The sequence below is a fragment of the Callorhinus ursinus genome, unplaced genomic scaffold, assembly GCF_003265705.2.
Source record: "Callorhinus ursinus isolate GAN/ISIS: 27379988/994484 unplaced genomic scaffold, GSC_fseal_2.0 scaffold38, whole genome shotgun sequence".
Taxonomy (NCBI): domain Eukaryota; kingdom Metazoa; phylum Chordata; class Mammalia; order Carnivora; family Otariidae; genus Callorhinus; species Callorhinus ursinus.
Genome location: NW_027397100.1, coordinates 13,685,765 through 13,713,289, shown reverse-complemented (window position 1 = coordinate 13,713,289; position 27,525 = coordinate 13,685,765). Strand labels below are relative to the sequence as shown.

The 27,525-nt window shown below is 39.8% G+C and overlaps 1 protein-coding gene across 1 annotated transcript in view; it reads left to right on the top strand.

Annotated features, from left to right (window-relative positions):
• Positions 1-6,770: 6,770 nt before the first annotated feature.
• Positions 6,771-27,525, top strand: part of TPX2 (TPX2 microtubule nucleation factor) — a 57,983-nt gene continuing 37,228 nt past the window's right edge. Inside the window, exons 1-3 of the mRNA XM_073880269.1 lie at positions 6,771-6,873; positions 22,029-22,205; positions 24,052-24,174. Coding sequence (XP_073736370.1) covers positions 22,100-22,205; positions 24,052-24,174 — 229 coding nt within the window. The 5' untranslated portion in view covers positions 6,771-6,873; positions 22,029-22,099. The remainder of the gene's footprint in view (positions 6,874-22,028; positions 22,206-24,051; positions 24,175-27,525) is intronic.

Genomic DNA, 27,525 nt, shown 5'->3' with positions numbered 1-27,525 from the left:
CAGATACTTAACCCATTGAGCCACCCAGGCGTCCCAATAGCAGCACTACTTGTAATAGCAAAAATTTGGAAACTACTCATAGGTCCATTATAGCAAAACATTTAAACAAATAGTAGTATATTTATACTTAGTAATATGATACAGTGAGAAAACAAGTGGATTTAGTTACACACAACATAAAAGAATCTTAGAAACATGTTGCATAAAAAAATTGTAAGAGAACAGTGAAGTATGATTCCATTTATATGTAGTGTGAAAACAGGAAAAACTAATCTACATACTGTGTAGAGTTTGTGGTAGCCAGCCGCATCCAAGATGGCCCCCAAAGATCCCTCCCTCTTGGTATTCACACCCTTGTATGGTCCCCTCCCACAATATACCAGAGTTGTTCTATGTTACTGATGGCAAATGGCAGGGATGATGGTATGTCACTTTCAAGACTAGGTTATCTCTTTCTCTCATCAATCATTCTGGGGGTAGCCACCTGCCATGTTATGAGCAGCCCTACAGAGAGGCCCATGTGTGGTGAGGAACTAAATGAAACCTCCTGCCAATAGTCATGTGAAGATCCCCCTGCCCCAGCCAAGCCTCCAGATGATTATAGCCAACAGCTTGACTACAACCTTATCTGTGACCCAGAGCCAGAACCACTGTTATTAACCACTGAATCTCTGACCCTCAGAAACTGTATAAAATAATATATATTTGTAATTTTAAGCTAAGTTTGGGGATAATCTGTTTTGTAGCAATAGATAACCAATACAGGGATATATACCTATGTGGTAAAATTATAAAGAAATAAATAAAATCTTTAAAAAAAAACAAAATTCAAGATAGCTATTGCACATTAACAGGGGTGGGTTCAGGATGAATTGGGGAAACAAATAAAATTGAGAGTTTGAAAGATAATGGAAATGTTCTTATTAAATTGAATTGTACATATGTATACAGAATTTGCCTCTCTTTCTTTCTTTCTCTCTTTCTTACTTTTTTTTTTAAAGATTTTATTTATTTGAGAGAGAGAGAATGAGAGACAGCACAAGAGGGAAGAGGGTCAGAGGGAAAGGCAGACTCCCTGCTGAGCAGGGAGCCCGATGCGGGACTTGATCCCGGGACTCCAGGATCATGACCTGAGCCGAAGGCAGTCGCTTAACCAACTGAGCCACCCAGGCACCCCTCTCTTTCTTACTTTTTAAAGCTTTTATTTATTTATTTGACAGAGAGAGACACAGTGAGAGAGGGAACACAAGCAGGGGGAGTAGAAGAGGGAGAAGCAGGCTTCCTGCAGAGCAGGGAGCCCAATGCAGAGCTCGATCCCAGGACCCTGGGATCATGACCTGAGCCAAAGGCAGACGCTTAACGACTGAGCCACCCAGGTGCCCTGTTGCCTCATTCTTTATACAACCATACGTTTTACATACATATATTTGTATTTGTATCTACTGAATATCTAATACATTTTAAAAAGACTGGAAGGAAATATACTAAAATGCTAATAGTGGAGATGGTGCTTCTTCTAAAGTCTATGTAATAGTTATTTTTTGTTTCTTCTTTATTATTTCCTATATTTTCTAAGTATTATAAATAAGAAAGTATTACTTTTAAAGTGAGAAATTAAAAATATATAAACACATATATAAAAATATAAAAATACCTAAATGTGTACATGTATGAATATAGATATATGAGGGTTTGTATTTTTATGCAAAAATCTCTGAAAGATACATAATCATCTTTTAACACTAATTTTTTTTAACCGAGGGAGAGGGATTGGCAATGGGGTGTGGCAGGAGGTACAGGGCTTTTTCACTTTTTACTTCATATATGTTTATGAACCCAAATGGACCTGGCTGCAAATCTTAACTCTGCTATGTGATCTTGGGCAGTTCATGTCACCTCTCTAGAGCCTCAGTTTTTTCCATCTGGAAATTGGAAATAATTGCACCTACCTGGCAAAGGTGTTGCAAAGATAAGTAAAGTCATGAATGTACAGCACCTAACATATACCCTCCATTCTGTCATAGGCATGTATTATTTTTGTAATTTTAAAACATATTTTAATATAAAAGATCTCAAATATTAAAGTACCTTGCTGATGTACCAAGCCAGTGCCCACTGCAAATGCAGAGGATGGGATTTCAAGAGATTCTCTTTCCTACTCCCAAAAGACAAAGGCCCCACTTGGGCCTGGCTAGCACTGATTTTACATGAGCTTAAAAGAAACCCCTGCATCATCACTCACTCTCCCTCCCCCCCACCCAGGCCCTAGCAAAAATTAATCTACTTTCTGTCTCTATGGATTTGCCTCTTCCAGAAATTTCTTATAAATGGAATTATACAATATTTGTCACTTCCAGTCTGGCTTCTTTTATTTGTATAATGTTTCAGGTTCATTTATGTTATAGTATGTATCAGTACTTAATTCACTTTACTAAAATATACTATTCCATTGCATGGATTTACCACCTTTTATGGATGCATTCATCAGTTGGTGGACATTCAGGTTGTTTCCTATGGTCTTTCATTCTTAATCAGGTTGCTAAGGTCTCTGTAATCCTTCCCCCAAAAGAACTCCACATCAGCTGTGAAGAAAGAGACCAGGAAACACCTGCAGATTTCCCTTTGCTTGGCTGGATGGGAACTATGGAAGACAGAGTGGTGCTCCCTTCTCCAGGGATCCTTTTGATGGCTGTCACCAATGGCTCACACTTGCAACCTTCTCCAGGGTGGTGTTCTTGGGTGATTGCAGCCACCCTGCCTGGAGGTGTCTGAGAGTTAGTTGCCACCCAGAGCCAATGGGTGGCTGTTGTCCATTCTCCATGAAGTAGGAGGCCTCCACAGAGCTGGAAGGCAAGTACAGATTTTTGGCCTGGTGGCCACTGGTTTAGATGGCGGAGGGACTGACAGACACAGAGTGAAGGAGCAGATATGGAAGCAGCAAGGGTAGAAGTTGGTTCTTTCTTTCTCTCTCGCTTAAAAAAAATAAGAGTTTGAAGAGCCTGAATAACTTTCTGATCCACTGGCTCCTTCTCTCCTTTGCAGATTTCTCTCCCCTACCAGATTTCCACTATAAAAAACAATAAATTCAAATCACACAAAACTACATGGCTACATTCTTTTCTAAAACCAAGATAAAACTCACATTATCTGTCCTTTCTGTCCACAATCCAGTTTAGTTCCTCCCCTCTGAAGTTCCCACACTTGTCAGTTTGTTGTAAATTTTCCATACCTTCTGTCATATAGATATATCTCTGTTTAGGAGAGGCAATGTAGGGCAGTGGTTAAGGGTTTGGTCTCTGGAGCTGGACTTCCTGTGTTCAAATTCTGGCCCTGTCACATACAAACTGTGTGACCTTTGAGAAGTTGTCTACCCTCTCTGAGCCATAATTTCCTTAATCTATTAAGTGGAAATGATGACATGACCTCACAGAGTTAGTATTAGGATAAAATAGGTTATTATATGTAAAGCACTTCAAACCATGCTTGGTATACGGTAAGTGCCAGATAAGTGCTAGCTGACACTATTTATACACACCCACAAGAAAAGTGGAGTGTTGTTTTGCATATTTTTAAAAAACATAATGGTTTCGGGAGTCCCTGGCTTGCTCAGTCTGTGGAGCATGCAACTCTTGCTCTCGGGGTTATAAGTTCAAGCTTCACAATGGGGATAGAGTTTACCTAAAATAAATTAAGTTAAATTTAACAAAACATAATGGTTTCATAATGAATTTATATCAATCAGCAGCTTGTTTTCTAACCAAAACCGTGTCTCAAAAATACTGCCCCATCAGTCCAGATCAGTTGAACTTTTTTGAATTGAACTGATGCTTAGTATTCCATTCTATAGACAGTTTATTAAAATACCCTCCTACTTATGGACATTTAGGTGGTTTCCAATTTCTCACAACTACAATGCAACAGCCTACTAATTGATTTCCCTTTTTCCATTCCTGTTCTCCTTCCCTCTGTTTCCAGCACAGCAGCCAGAATTATCCCATTAAAAGCAGAGAGCTAATCAATGCTCAAAACCCTCCCAGGCCTCCTACCTCATTCAGAGTAAAAATCAAAGTCCTCACTATGGCTCAGTTGGTCTGCCAGAATATCTCCTGACATTCTCCTCCTTGTCCAGTTGATTCAGCCACTGACTTGCTAGCTATTTCTAAAACATGCCTGCTATGCTCCTATCTTTACACTTGTGGCTCCCGCTGCCTGGAACACTCTTCCTTCAGCTATCTATATGGCTCACTCTTCACCTTCTGGTGGTCTTGGTCCAAACGTCCCTGAACTACTCTACTTAAAATTACAAACCCCCTTCCCATGGATAAGGCCAAAACAGTGATGGCTGAAATTGTAGGTAGAGTGGACGAGATGTGTCTGTGCTTCCTTTCAGCTCTAAAAGGCTGCTTTGGTGATTTCAGACCGCGCAGTCATCCATTCATGAAGAATGGGAACTTGAGACTCAGCCTAGAATGTAATCAATGCAGAAGGAATGACAGGAGATGAATCCCTTGGGTCAGGCTTACCCCTTGGAACGACTTGGGAAGTTCCTGCACACATCCTGGCCTGCAGGCACTGCCTCATTCACTCGCTCACCCACTGGGCACCTTCTGCCTAGTAGGCCCTGGACACGGCACGGCTCTGATGCCCCTGCTCTCTATCTTTACCTCCACCACCACCCGGGTCTGGCTCCTCTGTGGCCCTGCAGGTTCCTAGTCGTTGGGTGATGTGTCTGCTGAAAGTGGGTGGCCACAGTGTAGTCAGACCCTGCCCTTCCTTTGTCTCTGTCCAGCCCCTGCCTTCCTCCTCTCATTGCCATCCACCCCTCGGGGCCTGGAGAGCAAATGGCTTTGCATTTACCACCTCCTAATACACTATATTTATTTACCTTGTTTAGAGTCTGTCTTCTCCGGTAGAATGCCAGGTTCCCAAGGACAGAGATTTTGTCTGTCTTTTCATGATTCTACCCCCACATTTAGTACAGTGACTGACACATGGTAGGTGCTCAGTTTATGCTGTGGTGACTGTGCCTCTCTGTGCCTCTATGTGAAAGTAGATGAGTGTGCCTTTTGGAACTAAACCTAGAAATAGCAGTCCTAGGTCACAGGGCATACATGTTTGACATTTTAACAGATGTTGCTAACTTGCCCTCTAAAGCAGCCAAACCCATTCATTCCCTACCTTGCAAATCCTTGATACCATTGAACTTTTAATTTTTAAACAATATGATAGGTGAAAATGGTACCTTCTTGTTTAAATTTAAATCTAATTTAAATTTCAGTGTTGCTAGTTGAGGCCAACTACCTTTGCATGTCTTTTTTTTTTAATTTGAATATCTAATTGGCTTTATTAAGTGATTCCTGAATTGGGCAGCATCCCATCTAGCAAGTAGAGGGGAGTCCCCATTTGCATTATCTTTAATGGCCAATTTGTTTCTTCTAAGAACTGCCCATTTCCATTTTTTTCCTATTGAGTTTTTGTCCTTTTCTTACTGATTCATAGACTTTTTTTATTTATACAATTAACTATACTTTAAAAATTACGATAATTTGGGTGCCTGGGTGGCTCAGATGGTTAAGCGTCTGCCTTCGGCTCAGGTCATGATCCCAGGGTCCTGGGATTGAGTCCCGCGTCGGGCTCCCTGCTAGGCGGGGAGCCTGCCTCTCCCTCTGCCTCTGCCTCTCTCTCTCTCTCATGAATAAATAAATAAAAAAAATTAAAAAATAAAAATTATGATAATTTAAAAATATGTTAATGTTCATGAGAGCTGGTATGGCAGTCACCCTCCTTCCCCATTATTTTTCAAAATTCAGATGCCACATCTTGTGCTTTCCTCTTCTAGATAAAGTTTAGAATCAACCTGGCAAGTTCAAAGACAAAACCTATTGCGAATTTCATTGGAATTGCCTTGAACTCTTCATATGGAAAATTAACAGCTTTACAGTATTGGATCTCCCCATCCACTAATAAAGTATATAATCTCCTTTACTTATTTTTATAGTTATTTAACTAAGTTTTACAGTTTTTAATTTTCAGATAAAGGTCTTAGGCTTATTTTCTTAAACGCTGTAGTTTTTTTTACAGTGATCTTTCCCCCCTTGTAGCTGCTATTATTTTCTGACTGATTATTGATGATGGGCAGGACCAGACGTCCTTAACTCAAATTCCACCTCCTCTATTTATTTATCTTAGACAATTCACTCAACTTCTCTGAGCCTTTGTTTTCTCTTCTAAAATACGAGGATGATAAAGCAAGGGACGTAAATGGAATTGAAAGGGAAGGACCAACCAATCATAAATCGCCGCTTTAAGCCAGTAATATCAGGGCATGGGCTCAATAAAGACTTGGAGAGACTCCTTCACGGTTGGGAGAATAGCTGAGGGCGAGTCCATGTTGTATACAGGGGATTGTATTAAAACTCGAATTCCTATGAACATTCAAAGCACCATGCACCACTATAGGAAGAATAATAAAAAATTTTCTTTCGTGAAAGTTTTGGGGAGGTCCAGGTGCGCGCCGTTCTGTTACCTGAAGCGACTCCTTATTTCTTCAGTTGGTACCACCTCTCCCGAATAATTTGGAGTCGAGCATTCTGGGCTTTGTAGTAACTTCCTTATTAGAGTTGTTCCAAAGAGCTCACGCAGTTGCATGAGACTACATTTCCCAGGAGCCTTCCGGGTCGGTTGTTTGCTTGTTCCTCATCCTGACTTCCGGCGTCCTTGGATCCTCTGGGCCAATCCGGAGGCTAAGGATTGCCGGTTCCCGCACTCTGATTGGTGCATTCGACTAGAGAGCCTGGGTTCAAATTTTCAACGGTACTGAATGAAGTCCCGCGGCTGATCTTCCGGGCGCTCGGTTGTCAGAGCTGAGGCGAGGTGAGCCTTGGGGAGAAACGGGGAGCAGCTGGGGCGCGGCCTGCCCTTTCCCTGATTTTTGAACGGCTGGAGGTCGCCCCCAAGCCCGTAGCGCCTCCAGGAGCCTCTTGACACTGGCGTCTGAGGCGGTCGTATTGTGTGGGCGCCGCCCTGGCCAGGCGGAGAAGGAGCCGGGTATCGGACCACCCTTCTCTTGGTGACAGGATTTTCCAGTGAAGTGTGTCCCGACCGAGACTAGCGGGCTGCATCTGGAGGTAGAGGCCGTGGGAAATAGGGGGAAGTAGGGGTTGCTGGAGGCTGTAAGCTAATAACGGTAACTACCATTGTTACCACGCACAGATGAGATAAGCTTTCACTGGACTAAGCACTCTGCGTGCGTTTTCTCACTTAATTATCGCAGGAAGCCAATGAAGCAGGTGCTATTCCTCGTCCCACTTTATAGAGGGGGAAACTGAGGCTCACAATCTAAATTTCAAGAAATGGGTGAAAGAGTAGCCCCGCCCTCAAGAAGTGTGGCTTTGGTGGAGGAAAACAGATGTGGTCGCAGACAGCTAGATTTACAAAGTATTGTGTGGGATAGAAAGGTAATAGAGATGGTGTGAGAACATAATTGCGGGACTTTAATTCCAGTTGGAGTTGTTTTTCTGTTTGGGATTTAAAATTCATCCTGTTTATCCGTATCTGCTTAGCTCACCCCCTTTGTAACGATTATCTAGGTATTCTTGCCTTTCTAATTTTCTGTCCTAGAACATTTATAGATTGAAGAAGAAAGGAAAAGTGTGAACCAGACTATAATATGGTAGGATTGTTTTGCCCCCTTTTTCTTGATGTATGGTTTCTTTGTCTCATGTACAGTTTTCTTCTCCTAGTTAAGTACCAAGGGTTTGCCCAATCAGCCCTGCTTAGGATGAGACGGCATTGAGTGCTGTGCTGATTTTGCTCTGAGGTCATCCTTTATGTACTCCTAGGTTCATTCAGCTTTACCTTGTCTTGACATCCTATGGCCTTTCTTTGTATTTGTCTCACTCATCGGATGTCAGAATTTGAACTATTTACTGCTATAATAAGGATATTGTGTTGTGTCCTCAGTGTATCATACATACCCTGTCAAGCCACCCCTATATCGCCCTTGGTTTTTTGGAGTAGCACTGTTGGGTGTGGTAGCTCAGTATTAAGTTACCAGGCTCAGGATAAAAATTTTTGTGGCTCCCAGCTCACTTAGCTAATTAATTGACTTGAGGGTGTACTGTGCACTCAGATTGGTGTTAGATACTATGGATATTCAGATGTATGATGTTCTCATGGGTTTTCTGGTATGCTTGAGGACAAAAGACTGATTCAGATTGACAAGTGACAATCTGAACAAGATATGACAGTGTTATGTATTGTAGGTGCCCTGGCAATGTAGAGGTGAGGGAGATAAATGAGGCTTAAGACAGGCAAGGATGTCTTTGTGAAGCAGATGGGACACAAACTGGCTCTTGATAAGCAGAGTTTGGGCGCCTGCGTGGCTCGGATGGTTGGGCGTCTGCCTTCGGCTCAGGTCATGATCCCGGGGTCCTGGGATCGAGTCCCACATCAGGCTCCCTGCTCCTTGGGAGCCTGCTTCTCCCTCTGCTTCTCTCTCTCTCTCTCTCCCTCTGTCTCATGAATAAATGGATAAAATCTTTAAAAAAAAAAAAAGCAGAGTTTGGTTAGACAAGAACTAGAACAGTCTTGGTGCACAGAAATTGCCCACTTACTATCTGCTGAACTGGATAGGCAGGAGGGCATTATCTAAATTGACTACAAAATTGCAGGTATGAAAAACTGGATGTAGGGCGCCTGGGTGGCTCAGTTGGTTAGGCGACTGCCTTCGGCTCAGGTCATGATCCCGGAGTCCCGGGATCAAGTCCCACATCGGGCTCCCTGCTCAGCGGGGAGTCTGCTCCTCCCTCTGACCCTAACCCCTCTTGTGCTCTCTCTCTCTCAAATAAATAAAATAAAATCTTTAAAAAAGAAAACTGGATGTATTCAACTAGGTTGGTAAATTTGTTTAAACTTTTGGGGTGCCTGGGTGGCTCATTTGGTTAAGTGCCTTTGACTCAGGTCGTGATCCCAGGGTTCTGGGATTGAGCCCTGCATCATCGGGCTCCTTGCTCAGCAGGGAGCCTGCTTCTCCCTCTCCCTGTGCCGCTCCCCCTACTTGTGCTGTCTCGCTATCTCTGTCAAATAAATGAATAAAATCTTAAAAAAAAAAAAACTTTAAAACTTTTAATAAAATAGGGTTGTTTTGGCCAGGCTTATGCTTAAGTCTGTGTATTCGAAGCTTAATAAAGTTAACTTACCCTACATTTGCAATTAAGCTTCTCCAGGAGACAGAATTATGTAGGAAAGTCCTTCATTTTTTGTTTAGGTGCCAGGAGATGTTCTGAAGTTTTTCTATATCTCCTACATATTTTTTTCCTTCAGCCTTTCCTGGGTCTCTTCCCTAATTCTTTTTTGAATTGCTGGGGAAGGAAGGAAGAAAGAAGAGATCTAAATGCCCTTTGGCAAACTGAATTTTCTTTGCAATGAGTAGAGTTAGGAAATAGAATGACCACTGGGAGACTGAACAGCCCAAACAATTCTATGAATAGGTCTGTATTTGAGACAGAGATCTAGAGATCAATGGTTCAAGGTACCTTTTTTTCATATTATAAGTGTGCCTACTATTTGTCCTGATGTTTGAATAGAAGTGTAGCCTATCACCCCTTGGTGTTAGTGTTCCTAAATTGCAGATTTTGGAAAGGTAGTTTTAAAACGGGAGTGTATAATATTAAAGACACCATTAGACAGCATATGTATAATCAAGAAACTTAAGCTGAAACAACAATTAAGTTTGGCATTTGGGTAGATTTATGCTATTTAGATCTTAGCTCTCAGAAGCACTCTTTGGTTTTGAGAGTGGGTATCCTTGCTGTTTTGTAGCCCTTTCCTGTTCTCTGTTTACCATTTTTACTACAGAGAACATGAACCTGTTATATCACCTTTCTCTTTCTAATAGGTTCTTGATAAGAAGTATTTGCTAGACTTCAACATTTCAGAAGAGAGGTGAAAAAGTATATTGCAACTCTGAATCAAGCCTGTAGGCAGGTGGACTGATAGATTAAACCACATGTAAGGCTATGTCCACAGTCAGTTACATTAAAAAGGAATAAGAGGAACATTAATATATTACCATCAAAAGTGTTTCATGTATCTTCAAAAGTAACATTTTGGAAGAAAATTTATTTAATACAGAAAAGCAAAAGAAAGCTATCACTCACTATCCTACCTCTCAGATAAACTATTGCTAATATTTTGATAGATTTCTTTCCAAATTTTTCTGTGCCCATATTTGGTTTTAAAAATTCATACACTGTGCGCCTGGGTGGCTCAGTTATTAAGCATCTGCCTTTGGCTCAGGTCATGATCCCGGGGTCCTGGGATCGAGCCCCACATCAGGCTCCCTGCTCAGTGGGAAGCCTGCTTCTCCCTCTCCCTCTCTCTCTCCCCTTGCTTGTGTTCCCTCTTTCACTGTATCTCTCTGTCAAATAAATAAATAAAATCTTAAAAATAAAAGTCCTACACTAAAAATTTTCATTATTTTTTTCAACTTAATAATTAGGTTATGAACATTTTTTCATGTCATTAAAATTTGCTACAACTTTTATTTATTATTTAAAAGATTTTATTTGTCAGAGAGAGAGAGCGAGAGCACGTGCACAAGCAGGGGGAGCAGCAGGCAGAGGTAGAAGCAGACTCCCTGCTGAGCGAGGAGCCTGATGCGGGACTCTATCCCAAGACCCTGGGATAACCGACTGACCCACCTAGGCATCCCGCTACAACATAATTTTAATGGCTATGTGGTATTCCATTATATGGTTCTGCCATAGTTTTTTATGCAGTAAAATCATTGGTCAAAAGTTCATATTTTTAAGACTTGGGTATGTAACACCAAATTGCTTCATAGGAAAATTATGCTGATTTACATACCCACTTAATAGTGTATATTCACACAGGTACAAATTTATATTTTAAAAATATGTGAGGGCACCTGGGTGGCTCAGTTGGTTGGGCGACTGCCTTCGGCTCAGGTCATGATCCTGGAGTCCTGGGATCGAGTCCCGCGTCGGGCTCCCTGCTCAGCAGGGAGTCTGCTTCTCCCTCTGACCCTCCCCTGTCTCATGCTCTCTCTTTATCTCATTCTCTCTCTCAAATGGATAAAATCTTTTAAAAAAAAATGTGATACATTCACATGGTACAAAAATCAAATAGTATAAAAAGTTTCATAGTTAAAAATCTTCTTTCAACCCTGTCACTATCTACCTCACTTCCTGGCATCTCATAGGTAATCACTCTTTGAGGTTCTTGGGTATCTGTGTATCTACATCCCAAGAAGGATACCTTTTGAACGATATAAATCTTTACAAGACTGAGTGATTGAGATTTCACCAGGAATGTAACCTCCTGCTGCCCCACTGTCAACCCTTACAAACTCTTTCAGCTTGTTACTATTGAAACAGCAGAACACTTTGATATTCTACAAAGATTTCCTGATATTCTACAAAGATTTCCTTTTAGTGTTCTACAAAGATCTGTGTCATTATTTGGTTTGAAGGTAAATGGCATCATTGATTTTTATCCAGGTCTTATTAGTTGTATAAGAGCAGTTGTTTATAGAGTTGTATGGATAAATTAAATAAAGCAGAACCGAGTTCGTAATCCATAACTCACGAGTTTGGGAGAGAGATGATAAAAAATATATGTGCTTGAGGTTTCTAGACAGTGATGAATTACAACAAGTGTCCATGTGTCCTGTGCTGACTTGTGAGTGCTTGGACAGTGAGGGATTGTCATTGGATTTTAAATTGACCCAATTTTGGAAGCTTCGCGGATCTGTTTCTGTAAACAGATCCAATTTCAATGTAGAAGTTAGCAAACATAAATGTGGAAACACAAAGTCCATTAACTTCCTTTAGACTTAGTTTGTGACTTTGATTAACAGTTAAAATTGCATGCTGGATTATGTTGCCATTTACTGACTCGTGCTAATCCCTTATGTACAAAAAAAAATGTAGGTGTTTTTTCCCTGGGTAAGATGAAAATAACTCAACTCTATTTAACTTGTGGTACGGTAACAGGATCTCTTATCCCTTGTGAAAGTAGGAGAGGGTGTGCCTGGGGAAATGGCACCATTTGGGATGGGACCATTTAACTAATACACTTCTAATCTTGACTTACTCTTACTCTGTTTATTATATTATCAGTTAACTCATGATTTTTCTTCCAATAGAAATAGGTACAATGCAGCTCACAAGGTGGATAGTGAAGTGCTTCAGAGCATCTGTCACACCAAAGTCTTTGTTTTGCTTAGGAGCTGCTAGTCTACTATTTCAACCTTGCTTAGAATGCACCCTTTTGCAGTTTTCCCCCACCTCCTCTGAACCTGCACCTTTTGATTTATAGAGGTTGTCAAGTCTAGTTATTTTTGGTTTGAGAGTGAAGAGGGACAGGACATGATGGAGGTTAATTTCAAATGAATGTGGAAACAAGTTACATTGCTTCTTTTGCAGTCTTCCTCAATTAAGTGCTTTTCCCACATTTGTTTCCCCTTTTCATTTATCTCTTCCTTTAGAAAAAGTCAATATTCATCCTTAGCTTTTGTTGTTGTTGTTCTTGTGCATATCTTTTTTCTTTTTTTAATTAATTTATTTATTTGACAGAGACACAGCGAGAGAAGGAACACAAGCAGGGGGAGTGGGAGAGGGAGAAGCAGGCTTTCCGCGGAGCAGGGAGCCCGATGTGGGGCTGGATCCCAGGACTCTGGGATCATGACCTGAGCTGAAGGCAGATGCTTAACGACTGGGGCACCCAGGCGCCCCTCTTTTTTTTTTTTTAATTTTTGACTTGAGTATAGTTGACACACAATGCTACATTAGTTTCAGTTTCCAATATAGTGATTCAACATCTCTATAGGTTATGCTATGCTTACCACTGTCTGTATCTTTTAGGCATCACTTCTACCAGGTACCTTTCTCTGACCCTCCTGGTCCCCTTCTCTTTACTTCCACAGTGGCCTTGGTTTTTCCCCTGTTGTAGCAAGGATCACCCTCTATCACAGTCGTCTGTATTCTCCACTCAAATACGAGTTTCTTAAGGGAAGAGATTATATGCATCCTTTTAGTCTTTGTTTGCTGGAAACAAAAATGAGCTGTATGATATGATGATGGCTCTTAATAGGCAGTTTTAAAAGGAACCTAAGTAGTTCATAATATGGGAGAGGCTTTTTCCTCAGTTCTGTTGTAGGATTATTGGTCTGAAAGAGCTATTTCTTCACTCAGAATGTTTCTAGTTTTGCAGGAGTCTAGAGCTGTGGTAGATTCAGATAGTTTTGAAATGTGAAGCTGGTTCTCTTGCTTGGCAGTCTGATTTGTTCAGGGGAATGTGGTTGACGCATGTGCCTTTTTTCTTTCTTTTTTTTTTTTTCAGTGAGACCTGTTGACAGAAATTCAATCTTGATTAAGGGGTGCAGGAAGGCATCCAGTTCCCATCATGCCTGGGGTGCTCTCATTTAAACAGTTGGCCCAGGCCCTAGTCTGTTTCATTTCCCACTAGGCCTTGTGCTTTTTTTTTTTTTTTTTAAGATTTTATTTATTTATTTGAGAGAGAGAGAAAGAGGGAGAGAACACATGAGAGGGGGGAGGGTCAGAGGGAGAAGCAGACTCCCCGCCGAGCAGGGAGCCCAATGTGGGACTTGATCCAGGGACTCCAGGATCATGACCTGAGCCGAAGGCAGTCGCTCAACCAACTGAGCCACCCAGGCGCCCGGCCTTGTGCTTTTTAATTTTTGAAGGTTTCACATCTTCATTTTATTCTTTTTTTTTTTTTAAGATTTTATTTATTTATTTATTTATTTGAGACAGAGAGAATGAGAGAGAGAGAGAGCACACGAGAGGGGGGAGAGTCAGAGGGAGAAGCAGACTCTCTGCCAAGCAGGGAGCCCAATGCGGGACTCGATCCAGGGACTCCTGGATCATGACCTGAGCCGAAGGCAGTCGCTTAACCAACTGAGCCACCAAGGCGCCCATCTTCATTTTATTCTTTGTGGGAGAAGCAGCACGGTGAAACCAGCATAACCCAGTAGTTACTTTTGGTTTTATTCATGTACTTGTGCTATCACCTTTTATTGAAGAGAGTCCGACTTCTCAGTGGATATATATTTCATTTACTTGTTCCCTTTTTAGGGGGTTTGTGGAGGTGGTCTCCTGAGTTGGTCATACTGGACCAAAAGATAGCTTAAAAGAAGCTTTTTAAAAAAGAGGTCATGTTAGAAAAATAGTATTTTGGTTTTACATTTTTCACCTAAATAAAGATAAGGCATATTTAGTTTTGAGTCCCTTGCCTTTTGACCCCCATCAATCAAATGCACTCTTAGACCTCAGAAGATATCCCTCCTTCTGGTTGTTTAAATACCCTCTTCTTTGTCTTTTACTCTAGAATATCCACTGAGAGGTTCAGACTAACTTCCATCCTACGTAGAGCAAAAACTTTATATGCAAGAGTACAAACTAAGAAAAAGAGAAATTAAGGGGTGGTGTTTTACTTTATGGGATGATTCAGCTCAGAACTTTCCCAGTGTATTTAGAATAGGATTCTTAATTTAGCAGTATTCTTTTATGAGCAGTTTGTCAGGGATGCTTAGTTTTATGTAAAGCAGAGTTGATTTTTGCATTTGTCTGACAGATTAGTATGATTTGGTTACCTACCTCGTCTTTAAAGTAATGTTATAAGAAAAACCTGTACATTATAGCGACTCTAGATTTTGGAATCTCACAGACCTGGTCTTAAAACTCAACGCTGTTACATACAAAGTTGGTCATCTTGGAGTAGCTTAATTACTCTGAGCCTGTTTCCTTATTTGTAAAATGGTGATGAGGATGTATATCTACCTTGTATATTGTTAATGAAATTTAAATGAGATGGTTTATGTCAAGTGCCTGGTCAAATACTTCGCCTGTAGTAAACAGTATTTGGAAGTTATTATCTACAAATGGTTTTATCCCTTGTTCCTTGACATTTCATATTAATCTACATAAATATCTATCTTTTAAATAAATATGAGAGTAAATAAATAAAAACAAACAAATGCATAAAAATACACACACACACACACACACACACGCACACACGCACAAGGGGTGCCTGGCTGGCTCAGTTGGTAGAGCACATGGCTCCTGATCTTGGGGTTGTGAATTCGAGCCACATATTGGGCATGGAGATTACCTAAAGAAAAAAGTTAAGTAAATATGAGAGGTAGTAGATAAGGACACACCCTTTAGGGCCTATGTGAGTTCAAATGCTGACTGTGCTACCTCTTAGCTGTGTGGCCATGAACAAGTAGTACAAAAAAAAAATCTCTCCTTGCCTCAGTTTCCTCATCTGTAAAATGAAGATAATAACAGCGCTTACTTCATAGGATTATTGGAAGATTTAGTGAGTTAATACATGTAAAATACTGTCAACAATGTCTGGCATGTCATAAGTACTCAATAATTAATAGCTATTATTATAACTTTTTTCAAGTTTATATACTTTTATTAAGTCAATACCCAGGAGCATTTTGTTTTTATACAGAAACATTAAAAAAAGAAAGGATGGATAACATATGGATAAGTGCAGTTAGTAGCCAATTTATAGACCACGTAAATGGGAAACCTTATTTCCAAAATCAAGAGGTTTAGCAATTATTGCTGGATTACCAAGAGTACATAATAAATAAAAAATTCCAGAAAGCCCAGTGACTTATGGGCTGTAAACACCAATGTAGGGGAAAATAAATACTGCTTAACTAGTTCTTTAAACTGAAAATGTGTGTGTTTATAAAACATATTCAAAGAGTATGAAAGTTCATATGGTGGAAAGTCTTTTTTTTTTTTTTAATTTTTAAGATTTTTTATTTATTTGACAGAGAGAGCACAAGCAGAGGGAAAGAGAGGGAGAAGCAGGCTCCCTGCTGAGCAAGGAGCCCGATGTGGGACTTGATTCCAGGGCCCTGGGATCATGACCCGGGCCGAAGGCAGCTGCTTAACCGACTGAGCCACCCAGGTGTTCCCATATAGTGGAAAGTCTTCACCTGACCCAGAACTAGCTCTCTTCCCAGACCCAAATACCGTTAACACTTTTGTGTCTCCTTCCACAATAGTCTTATGTGTGTACCAAGGTATATATGAGTATATATTACCCCTTTGCTTCTTTTTAACATGAATGGGAGTATGTACTTTTATATTTTACTTTTCTTAATAGCTCTTGGAGCTCATTATGTACATATCATCACATATGCAAAGTTACCTAATATTAAAGTTACTTAATATTTTATTATATGATTGTGTCATAATTTATTCAACCAGTCTTCTATTGGTGGAATTTTGTTTTTAGTTTTTTGGCTTTTATGAACAATACTATAGTATTTTTACATTTGGCAAAATCAATCAAAAGGAAAGATGCAGTTGCCCTCCAAAGAGGGTAGCCATGTAGCTCCATAATTAAAAAAAGAAAAAAGAGTGTGAGGGTTAAATTTGAATACTTTCCAGGTGGTTTTCAGTAGCATGCTGTGGTGGAAATCATGATTTTTAGGAAGCTAAGTGGGGTTGTTGCATATTACATTCCTGCCTTTTCCCTCCCCCAACTTTTTCATTACATTCCTGGGAAGTGTTCCCAGTGACCTGGGTTAGGCATTAAGATCATGGGAATCCAAGATTTTCCCATGTCTTCCAGCATGTTTGTTCACAAGAACAGGAAAACTTATTCCTTGCAGCAGGGGAATTTTAATCACTGTCAGTCACTGGGGAATCTTTCAGTGAGGGTCCTTTGAATACAAATGTGGTCAAGGAGAGGAGAGGTATCAGTAGGTCAAAAGGCAGTGATAATATCTTACAGTAGTGTATTTTATAGCACTTGAAATGCTTTCTCATTTGTTTATGGGAAGTAGGTAGGCAGAAAGGTAGAGTGACTTGCCTGTTGTCATCTACATCTAGTAAATGACAGAGACAGACAGGTCTAGAATTCTGGACTTCTATGTTGGGATTGTTTTGGTCTCTAAGTGACAGAAAATGTGACTATAATGACTTATACAAAAACAGTATTATTGTCTGGAGGTAGGTGGTTGCTGATATTTGATCAATGGTCAGTATCTCAGCAATGTCAGGGCAAATGCTATTTTCTTGGCCAACCACTTGTGTGCATGATAGCAGCTATATCTCTAGCCATTGCATTTGCAAGAAGAAAGGTGAAGGGAGATGGCAGGAACAAGGTTGTGGTTGTATCAGGAAAGTAAGTTTTCCTGTGAATCCCTCAGCAGATTCCTGCTTTGTTCTCTTTGGCCAGAACTGTCCATGGCTACTCCAAGCCTGGAAGGTGGTGATCAAGGTGGTGACTTTCATTATAATAGTGGGTACTTCCTATTTAGATGATGTTCAATGAAAAATATTTAATCATAACTTAAGCCATATTAATTTCTAATTCTCTTTATACCTCTAGTTTATACAGTGTAATTTGAATATTTTTAAAAAGTTGAATGAAAGTTTATTTTTTTATTTATTTTTATTTTTTAAACATTTTTTAATTTAAATTCAATTAACATATAATGTATTATTGGTTTCAGAGTTACAGGCCTGTGATTCATCAGTCTTATATAATACCCAGTGCTCATTACGTCACATGCCCCCCCTTAATGTCCATCACGCAGTTACCCCATCCTTTCATCCCCCTCCCCTCCAGAAACCCTCAGTTTGATTCCTATGGTTTGTCTCCCTCTCTGGTTTCGTCTTGTTTTATTTTTTCCTCTCTTCTCCTATGATCCTCTGTTTTGTTTGTTAAATTCCACATATCAGTGAGATCATATGATAATTGTCTTTCTCTGATTGACTTATTTTGCTTAGCATGATGTAATTTATTTTTTATTTTATTTTACTTTTTAAAAGATTTTCTTTATTTATTTGAGAGAGAGAGCACATGAGAGAGGGGAGGGTCAGAGGGAGAAGCAGACTCCCTGCCGAGCAGGGGGCCCGATGCGGGACTCGACCCAGGGACTCCAGGATCATGACCTGAGCCAAAGGCAGTCACTTAACCAACTGAGCCACCCAGGCGCCCAGCACGATGTAATTTAAATACTATATACTATCTTATTTATTGGGTGTGATGGGACCTTAGCTCCTATCCAGATTTTAAATTCCTTTGTATCTGAGACTAGATCTACTTTGTATGAGACATAAGTGTCTTATTCTTGAGTATTAGTGAGAAGGGAGCTCCAATGTCATCAAGCCCACATCTTAAGGCCCCTAGTTAGTGTGTAATAAGAGTGGACTGCTAACAAATAGCTTATTGAGTTAAATTGAATAATGAAAGTAGAAATAGGGGAGAGTGAAAAATTTAGAATGAGAATAATAAGGACTCTATTCAGGGCAAAAGACTATGGGGAATGGCTTTACTAGGAAATACAGTACTATTATGCAATTAGAGGCCTTAATTATGTTAATATGCTTCTCTGATTCACAGGGTGAGAGGGCAGAATAATGTGGAAAGAACATTGTATTGGAATTAGGAGCCTCAGTTCTAGATCTACTTCTACCATTATATAACTGTGTGATATTGGGCAAGTCATTTCTCTCTTCAGCTTCCTCTTGTAGGAAGGGAATAATAACTTCTGCTTTACAGGATTTTTGAGAGTATTAGAAATAATATGTATTTAGTACTTCATGGTACCTGGTACGTCTAAGTACCTTTGGTAACTGTTTTTACCATGGTTGTTAGTATTTCTGTTGTGTGATCTTGAAAGAGCCTTCTTTAATCCTTTTCTATAAACTGCAAAAGTTAGGTGTTATTTAAGGTTCCTCCCAATTCCAAAATAATCATGTTTCTACCTAAGTACCTCAACTGGGGCATTGTTATGAATGTATCTGTGGAGTTCTGGCTGCAGTGAGTTCATACGAGAGACCATGGGAAGATGAAGTTCTCTGGTATATAGATTGATGTCACTATATAAACCAAATATTTATTAGAACAAATGTTCTGAAGCACTCAAATAACCTTCGGAATTACCCCAGTCCACTGAGAGAAGCTACTGAAATACTGGCCAAACCACTGAGCAATGAAGTTGGGTGTAACTAATCTCATGATTTATCTCAGAGTATAGGCATAGTGGTGTAATATAAAGAAAATGAGCACTGAGAGTTATTAGTGCCCAGAATTGGTGATGGTTTGGGGAATTGGCATACCTCTCTGGTAATGTAAGTGATTATTGCTCTTTTGAGGAACATTTTCACAGTTTGAATCAAGAGCCAGCAATTCCATTTTTTTTTTAAAGATTTTATTATTTGAGAGAGAGCACAAGCTGGGGGGGGGTGAAGGGTCTGAGGGAGAGGGAGAAGCAGGCTCCCCACTGAGTAGGGAGCCCAACACAAGGCTTGATGCCAGGACCCTGGGATCATGACCTGAGCTAAAGGCAGATGCTTAACTGACTGAGCTGCCCAGGCATCCACCCCCACAGCAATTCCATTTTTAAGAATTTATCTTAAGGGTAGGATTATGGATGTGTACAGAAATTGAGCTATAAGGATATTCTTCTTCTTCTTTTTAAAAAATTTTATTGAGAGAAAGAGCACATGAGAGAGAGAGGGAGGGAGGGAGGGAGGGTACTTGCATGTGGGGGGAGGGAGAGGCAGGAACAAGAGCAGACTCCCTGCCAAGCAGGGAGCCCAACACAGGGCTCGATCCCCGGACCCTGGGACCATGACCTGAGCCGAAGGCAGTCACTCAACCGACAGAGCCACCCCAGGCAACCCCGGATATTTTCCTAGTAGTGTCTTTAAAGTGAAAATATTGGGAAATGCCTAAAAATAGGGGATAAGTAAATTATGGTACAGCCATCAATTGATAAAATATCTATATGTATTGACATGGAAAATGTTCACAATATGTGAAACAGATTCATATATATGTGTGTATATTTATATATAGAAAAAGAATGAGAAAGAGATAGACTGGAATAGTGTGGCATTGTAGATTTTTTTTTAGATTATTATTATTTTTTAAAGATTTTTATTTATTTATTTGAGAGAGAGAGAATGAGAGATAGAGAGCACGAGAGGGAAGAGGGTCAGAGGGAGAAGCAGACTCCCCGCCGAGCAGGGAGCCCGATGCAGGACTCCATCCTGGGGCTCCAGGATCATGACCTGAGCTAAAAGCAGTCGCTTAACCAACTGAGCCACCCAGGCGCCCTAGATTATTATTTTTTTAATAAGAGTTTTTTTGTGATCTAATTTCCTTGATGAGCATGTATTTTTATAATAACATAAAGGCTTAAAGAAGGTACTTAATTTAATAAATGTGTATTCCAGTGATTACTGGTATCTACTTCTCTTCCAAGATACAGAATACTTTAAGTACATGTTGTTCCTGGATGAAGACAAATGGCTCATTGGGTTTCATAGGGAAATTATTTGCCAGTGAGTGTGTCCTTCAGGCTGTTTTTCAGACTACTTCCAGATATTTTCTTAACCATAGAGGGCCAGAGTGGGGGTTGACTTTAAACCTACACAGGTTTCTATAGGACAGTGTAGAACTTTGTACATATGACTAGGGATGGGCCCATATCTTTGACTTGTTCCTTTGACCTAATCTGCATAGTGTGCCTTTTATGTTTTGTTTTTTTTTTTAAGATTTTGTTTTTAGCAATCTCTACACCCAATGTAGGGCTCGAACCTACAACCCTAAGATCAAGAGTCACATTCTCTACTTCGCCAGCCAGGCACCTCATTTTATGTATTTCTTAAAAGTCTTTCTCTTCATGCCCAGGAATAGTATTTTTATGAAGATATTTCTTTTTTTTTTTTTTTTTAAAGATTTTAGTTATTTATTTGATAGAGACAGAGAAAGCAAGAGAGGGAACACAAGCAGGGGGAGAGGGAGAAGCAGGCTCCCTGCTGAGCAGGGAGCCCGATGTGGGACTCGATCCCAGGACCCTGGAATCATGACCTGAGCTGAAGGCAGACGCTTAACGACTGAGCCACCCAGGCGCCCTATGAAGATATTTCTAAGGAAAGAAAGCCTGTAGTTGGCAAAATGTATTGAGCTCTTACTATACATAAGATACTGTTCTAAGCACCTTGACGGATGAGGTATACACGAGTGAGTAAAATCCATCCTTGACTTCAGGAACTTACAGTCTGCTAGGAGAGTCATTTCCATAGTTAACTAATATAATATTAGATGGTAAACAAAGCACTATGGCTTTGGAGAGACAACAGTTCATATGATAGGTGGAAACTGGGAAAGTTTGTAGAGAATTGCAGTCAAATGCTCTACCACTGAGCTATACCCCCAGTTTGTAGAGAATTGAATTGGACTTTGAATGATGAATAAGATTTTAGTTGGCAGGTATAAAATTTAATGGTGTGTTTCAGAAATTGGATTATTCAGGGCAGAGAGAGAGAGTAAATTGGTTGTGGGAGAGGCTAGAAGTGAGAAAATGGTAGATTGAGGGAAAATAAAATAATGAATGTAAAACACCTAGTATGGTGCCTCCCTGGCATGTTGTAGGTGCTCACCAAACTTTGCCTCTTTCTAATTCCAACATATTTATCTCAAGGGGTGTCTTCAAGTTACCAAAAAAAAGTTGACTTTGGGGTGCCTGGCTGGCTCAGTTGGTAGAGCATTCGACTTTTCATCTTGGGATTGTGAGTTCGAACCTCACGTTGGGTGTAGACATTGCTTAAAAAAATTTTTTTTTTAAAGCTTTTATTTATTTGACAGAGACAGTGAGAGAGAGAATACAAGTAGGGGGAGTGGGAGAGGGAGAAACAGACTTCCTGCTGAGCAGGGAGCCGGATGCGGGGCTCGATCCCAGGACCTTGGGATCATGACTTGAGCTGAAGGCAGACACCTAATGACTGAGCCACCCAGGTGCCCCGCTTAAAAATTAAAAAAAAAAAAAAAATCTTTAAAAAAGAAAAGTTAACTTTTAGTTTGGTTTGAAAAGTAAGGCAACTTGTCCAGGTCATTTTCAGAATTGCACATGCAGTAGTAAAAGTAAAGTAACTGCTGGGGAATCAGTAGATTAATGTGCAACCACGTTTCTGAACCATTTCTTTCATTAGAACGTGATCTATTGAAAAAAGTGACACGAGTATTGGGAAAAACCTGCTCTTCTGTGCCAAGGCAGGGGACAATGTCACAAGTTAAAACTTCCTATTCCTATGATGCACCCACGGACTTCATCAATTTTACCTCTTTGGACGATGAGGAAGATACCCAAAACATAGATTCTTGGTTTGGTAAGTGTCTGCTCTCTCTGGTTATTTTAAGGGTTTGTGGCTTGCTTTGTTCTGAGTACCTTTCAAAAAATAGAAGGAATTGTAAGAAAATAACTAAAATATAAATTCTTTTTTGCACCAAGATAGTTTATCATCCATGATATGATAGAAATAATTGAAATGCCCAGTGTTTTGGAAATGGACTATCAGTACAAATCAATGTTATTTTGCAGTTAAGAATGATAAGTATTAATCTTTAGGAATATATGGGAAAATCCAGATGAAACAAAGTTGAGTGAAACTCTAGGGCTCAAAACATGTTTGTAGTGATGGCAGCCACATAAAAACTTGCTCTACTGTCATTGGGCACAGAATATAATATTACAGCTAGGATATTGACTTTGATACAATCTACCTATCTTACTCAGATTTCCTCAGTTTCACTTGTACTCATATTCATTTGTGTAGTAAGTTCTATGCAATTTTATCACCTGTGTAGGTTTGTGTATCTACTCCCACTGTCAAGATACTGAACAGTTCTAACATCACAAGGATTCTTGTGGTGCTTTTTTGTAACTATAGTTACCTCCCTCTTGCTTCCCTTTACCAATTCTTTTTTGGCGGGAGGGATTATGCTACTCAGAACCCAATCCCCAGACAGATGAGATTGCCTGATGTTGGGCCATATGATTTGACACAAACTCTGACACCAGTCCAACAATAAATAAGGATGTGGTTATGTTTTCATATTACTTTGTAATAATATGGTGAGGCCACTGATATATCAGGCTAGTAGTTCCTGGGATTTCTTCATTTTATTCTTTCTCATGTCCTTATCCTCTGTATTAAAAAAAAGTCAGTATGTGATGGGAGAAAAAAATGAGTCCATTGCAGCTGCACTTATTACTAATAATGCAGTATCCAAATGTGATGGTACATGCCATTTCTTCTTTAATGGTATGCAGTGGGGATCCTGAGAGGAGGGATCTGTTGGAAGTGGTGTTGAGGAAAGGTGGAGAAGGGGGCCAGCTGCCCTACAGGGGTGTTCCCTGTGTCTTTGCTTTACTGAAACTCCGAGGAAAAGTCTGGGTTGTCTATTTCTTTTTCTAAGTTTCTTTAAAAACAAAATAGGAAATATTAGTACAATGATACTATTAAATATAATGTAGAAGAAAAAAATTGATCCCACTATTCTTTCAAAACCACCTTAGTTCTAATATATTATTTTCTAATTCTCTTCCAAATAATCATCTTTTTACAGAGTGCAGTCGGGGTATGTTTGCACAGTGTTATTGCTGGGGCTCACCACATTCCTGAAGCTTCTGTCTATTGGTAGGCTGTTGGTAGAAGAGACGTTTCACTGCTTTGGGCTAACTTTTGGGCTAAGATAAAATTCCTTGAGAGAGCCCTAGGTCTTTTCCATCCCCACACACCCACCTCTTGCCATTCCAGCTGAAGAAGAACCTCAACTCAAATAGACCATAAGATGTCCCTTGTAAGCCCTGCAGATCTTAATGGCTACAGTTTTCTTTAAGAGGAACATGATGTATTAGGCCACTTCATACTTGTATGGTCCAAATGTATATCAAGCAAAGATAAGTAGCTATTCACAATGCAGAGTCTGCACTTCTTTTCTATGATACGTTGTTCAGTGTTGCCAGTGTTGTAGTGATAGTTTTGATAGTTTTTATAGTCTCTATCTCTGACGTATAATGTGTACTCATTTCCTTTTGATCAGTGGAACTTTGTTTGTACTTGCCAAATGAATTAGAAGTGTACGAGTAGAGGGGTTTAGGCCCCATTTTAAGTGCAGGGTACTGATTTATTTTGCTTCCTTGCTGATTGTGACACTCTTACCTTTTCACAGAAGAGAAGGCCAATTTGGAGAATAAGTTTCCTGGGAAGAATGGCATAGCAGGGCTTTTTCAGGGCAAAACTCCTCTGAGGAAGCCTAATCCTCAGCAAGCTATTGTCACACCTTTGAGACCAGGTAAGAAAGATCATCTTAGAAAAAAGGTCCTTGGTAGAATGGTGGGACAGTGTATTAAGAGCCTGAGGGATCTGGAGGAATTACTTAAATGCTGTATCCTTTGCTTTATTATTGGTGAAGTGGGCTAATTCATTTCATGGTGAATGTGACACTAATGATGCTCTATACTTTTTTTTTTTAATCTCTTGGGACTTAAGCTAACATCGACTTTTATTGCCAGATATATAATTCTTTTCTTTTTATGACAAGATTTAACCTAACCTGAGTCTGACTGGGAACAAAAGAGTAGGAGAGAAGAATGTACTATTTGTCATTGTACAAGGATTCTTTGAGTCATGTATCTGATTTTAAAAGATAATTGACATTTAGACTGGTGGTTACTAAGTCTGCAGAATATTGTCTGTTTGATCAGAACAAAAGAAGCATTTTTAAAGAGATCATAAATACTTAAAAATGATTTTTTTAAAATAATAGCTATATTTAGATAGAATTCACCTGTACAGATCACCTAAAGTTACGTTTCAGTGTTTTTTATATTACATTCATAGAGTAGTTATACAACCATCACCACAATTAATTTAGAACATTTGAAAATTACTCTTATAGGTAAATCTGAAACTGGCTTCAATTAGACCATTAACTAGAGGAGCCATACCAGGAAATAGCTGTATTTTTAGTGAACTTTTCTAGTTTATAAAGTCTAAGCTGCTAGGATGACTTTCAAACAATTAATTCATTCATGAGCACAGATGACATCTGTTGAATTTGGGATCAAGAGGAGGACACTGAACTTTTGCATCCATTATCTTTCTTGCAGAAGGGATTAGAACTGTATGGCATGTTTCACTTGACATGCTTGGACTGCTGTGGCCTGAGTGCTGTGTTCTCAGGTGAATTTCATTAGTTCATTATGTGTGGCAGATTTTCTGTTGCTTTGGTGGTCTTTGTGCTCTTCTTGAATTGAACGAATATGTAATACTACCTAATTTGTCAGTTCAAGACTGTTTTGTCAACAGTGTGCCCCAAAGCAAGAGACTTCTGCTGGGCCTGTCATGTGCCAAAGACCATGCACATTGCTTACATACATGCCCCTTAGGCCCCTCAGAGTCTGTGTTCTTTCATATTGCATATTCTCACCTGTCTATTAGTGTTGTTTCCTCTGCCTCTTAATATATCTGAAAATTTCCTACTCATCATTCAGGGTCCAGCTCAAATACCCTTTTTTCTCTAACTAATTTCCTGTATTTGTATTCCCGAAGTTGTTTTTATACCTCTATTTTAATTTCAGTTTCCTATTGTATTGCTAATACAAAGACATACAATTAATTTTTGTATACTGATCTTTTATCCTGCTACCTTCTAAACTGACTTATTAGTTTTAGTAGCTTTTTTATAGAGTCCATCAGAGTTCTTTTATTTATTTATTTATTTATTTATTTATTTATTAAAGATTTTATTTATTTATTTGAGAGAGAGAGAATGAGAGATAGAGAGCACGAGAGGGAAGAGGGTCAGAGGGAGAAGCAGACTCCCTGCTGAGCAGGGAGCCCGATGTGGGACTCGATCCCGGGACTCCAGGATCATGACCTGAGCCGAAGGCAGTCGCTTAACCAACTGAGCCACCCAGGCGCCCTTATTTATTTATTTTTAAAGATTTTATTTTATTTGAGAGAGAGAGTGTGAGTTGCGGGGGGAGAGAGAGAGAGCACAAGCTGGGGGGAGAGGGAGAGGAAGAAGCAAACTGCCTGCTGAGCAAGGAGCCCAATGCAGAACTCAATCCCAGGACCCTGGGATCATGACCTGAGCCGAAGGCAGACGTTTAACCAACTGAGCCACGCAGGTGACCCTAGATTCCATCAGACTTCTAAATAGATGATCATGTCATCTGCAAATATGCCTTTTATTTCTTTTTCTTGCATATTGCACTGGCTAGAGCCTTTAGTAGGATATTGGATAGGAGTGGAAAGGGTAGACATGCCTGTTGTTGCATTTAGGCTTTCACTATTAAGTATGACATTACTTAATGTAGTTGGGGTACCTGGGTACCTGGGTGACTTAGTCAGCTGAGCATCTGAATCTTGATTTTGGCTCAGATCGCGATCTCGAGGTGGTAGGATTGAGCCCCTCATGAGGCTCTGCACTCAGCCTGGAGTCTTCTTGTCCCTCTCCCTCTCCCTCTGCCATCCCCTCCCGCAACCCCTTGTGTGTGCGTGCACGCCCTCTCTCTCTCTCTCTCAAATAAATAAATAAAATCTTTTAAAAAAAAGTATGATGTTAACTATAGTTTTTTTCATAAATACCCTTAATCAGGCTGAGGAAGTTCCCGTCTATTCTTGTTTTGCTGATAATTTGTAATGTACGTGAGATTTTGTCAAATGCCTTTTCTGCTTGTATTGAGATGATTATATGATATTTTTCTCTTTTTTTGGTCTGTTAGTATGTTGAATTGCACTGATTTTCCAATGTTAAGCCAGCATTTCTGGGTTGAATCCCAATTGGTCATGATGGTATTTTTCTTTCTGTATGTTTTTAGGTTCAGTTTGCTACATTGTTGCTGAGAACTTTTGTTTATATTATTCATGAGGGATATTGGTCTGTAGTTTTCCTTGTGATGCCTTTGTTTGATTTTGATAGAGTAATGCTGGCCTTACTTTAAATATTCCCTTCTTTTCATTATTCCTGGAAGAATTTGCATAGAATTGATACTATGTCTTAAATATTTGGTGGAAGTCACCATTGAACCCAAATGGATCTGGAGTTTTCTTTGTAGAAAGGTTTTTTTTTTTTTTTTTTTTAACATTTTATTTATTTATTTGTCAGTGAGAGAGGGAACACAGGCAGGGGGAGCGGGAGAGGGAGAAGCAGGCTTCCTGCTGAGCAGGGAGCCTACGTGGGGCTCCATCCCAGGATGCCGATCCAAGGACACCGGGATCATGACCTGAGTGAGCCAAAGGCAGATGCTTAACGACTGAGCCACCCAGGTACCCTGTAGAAAGGTTTTTAACTACAAATTCAATTTCTTTAACAGATATAGGTTATCTCTTCTTGAGTGAGTGTTGGTAGTGGTATTTCTACTAGTTCCAAGTTACCTAAGTGTTATTTAGAAGTGTGTTATTTAATTTCCAAGTATATGGGGAGGGGGGTGGTTCTAGAAATTGTCTCTGTTACTGATTTCTTGAGGGATTTAATTCCATTGTGGTTAAAGAACATTACTTGTGTGACTTGAATCCTTTTGAATGTATTGTTTCATGGCCCAGAATATGGTCTGTCTTGGTATATGTTCTGTGTGCACTTCAAAAGAATGTGTATTCTGCTGTCATTGGGCGGAGAGTTACATAAATGTCAGTTGGG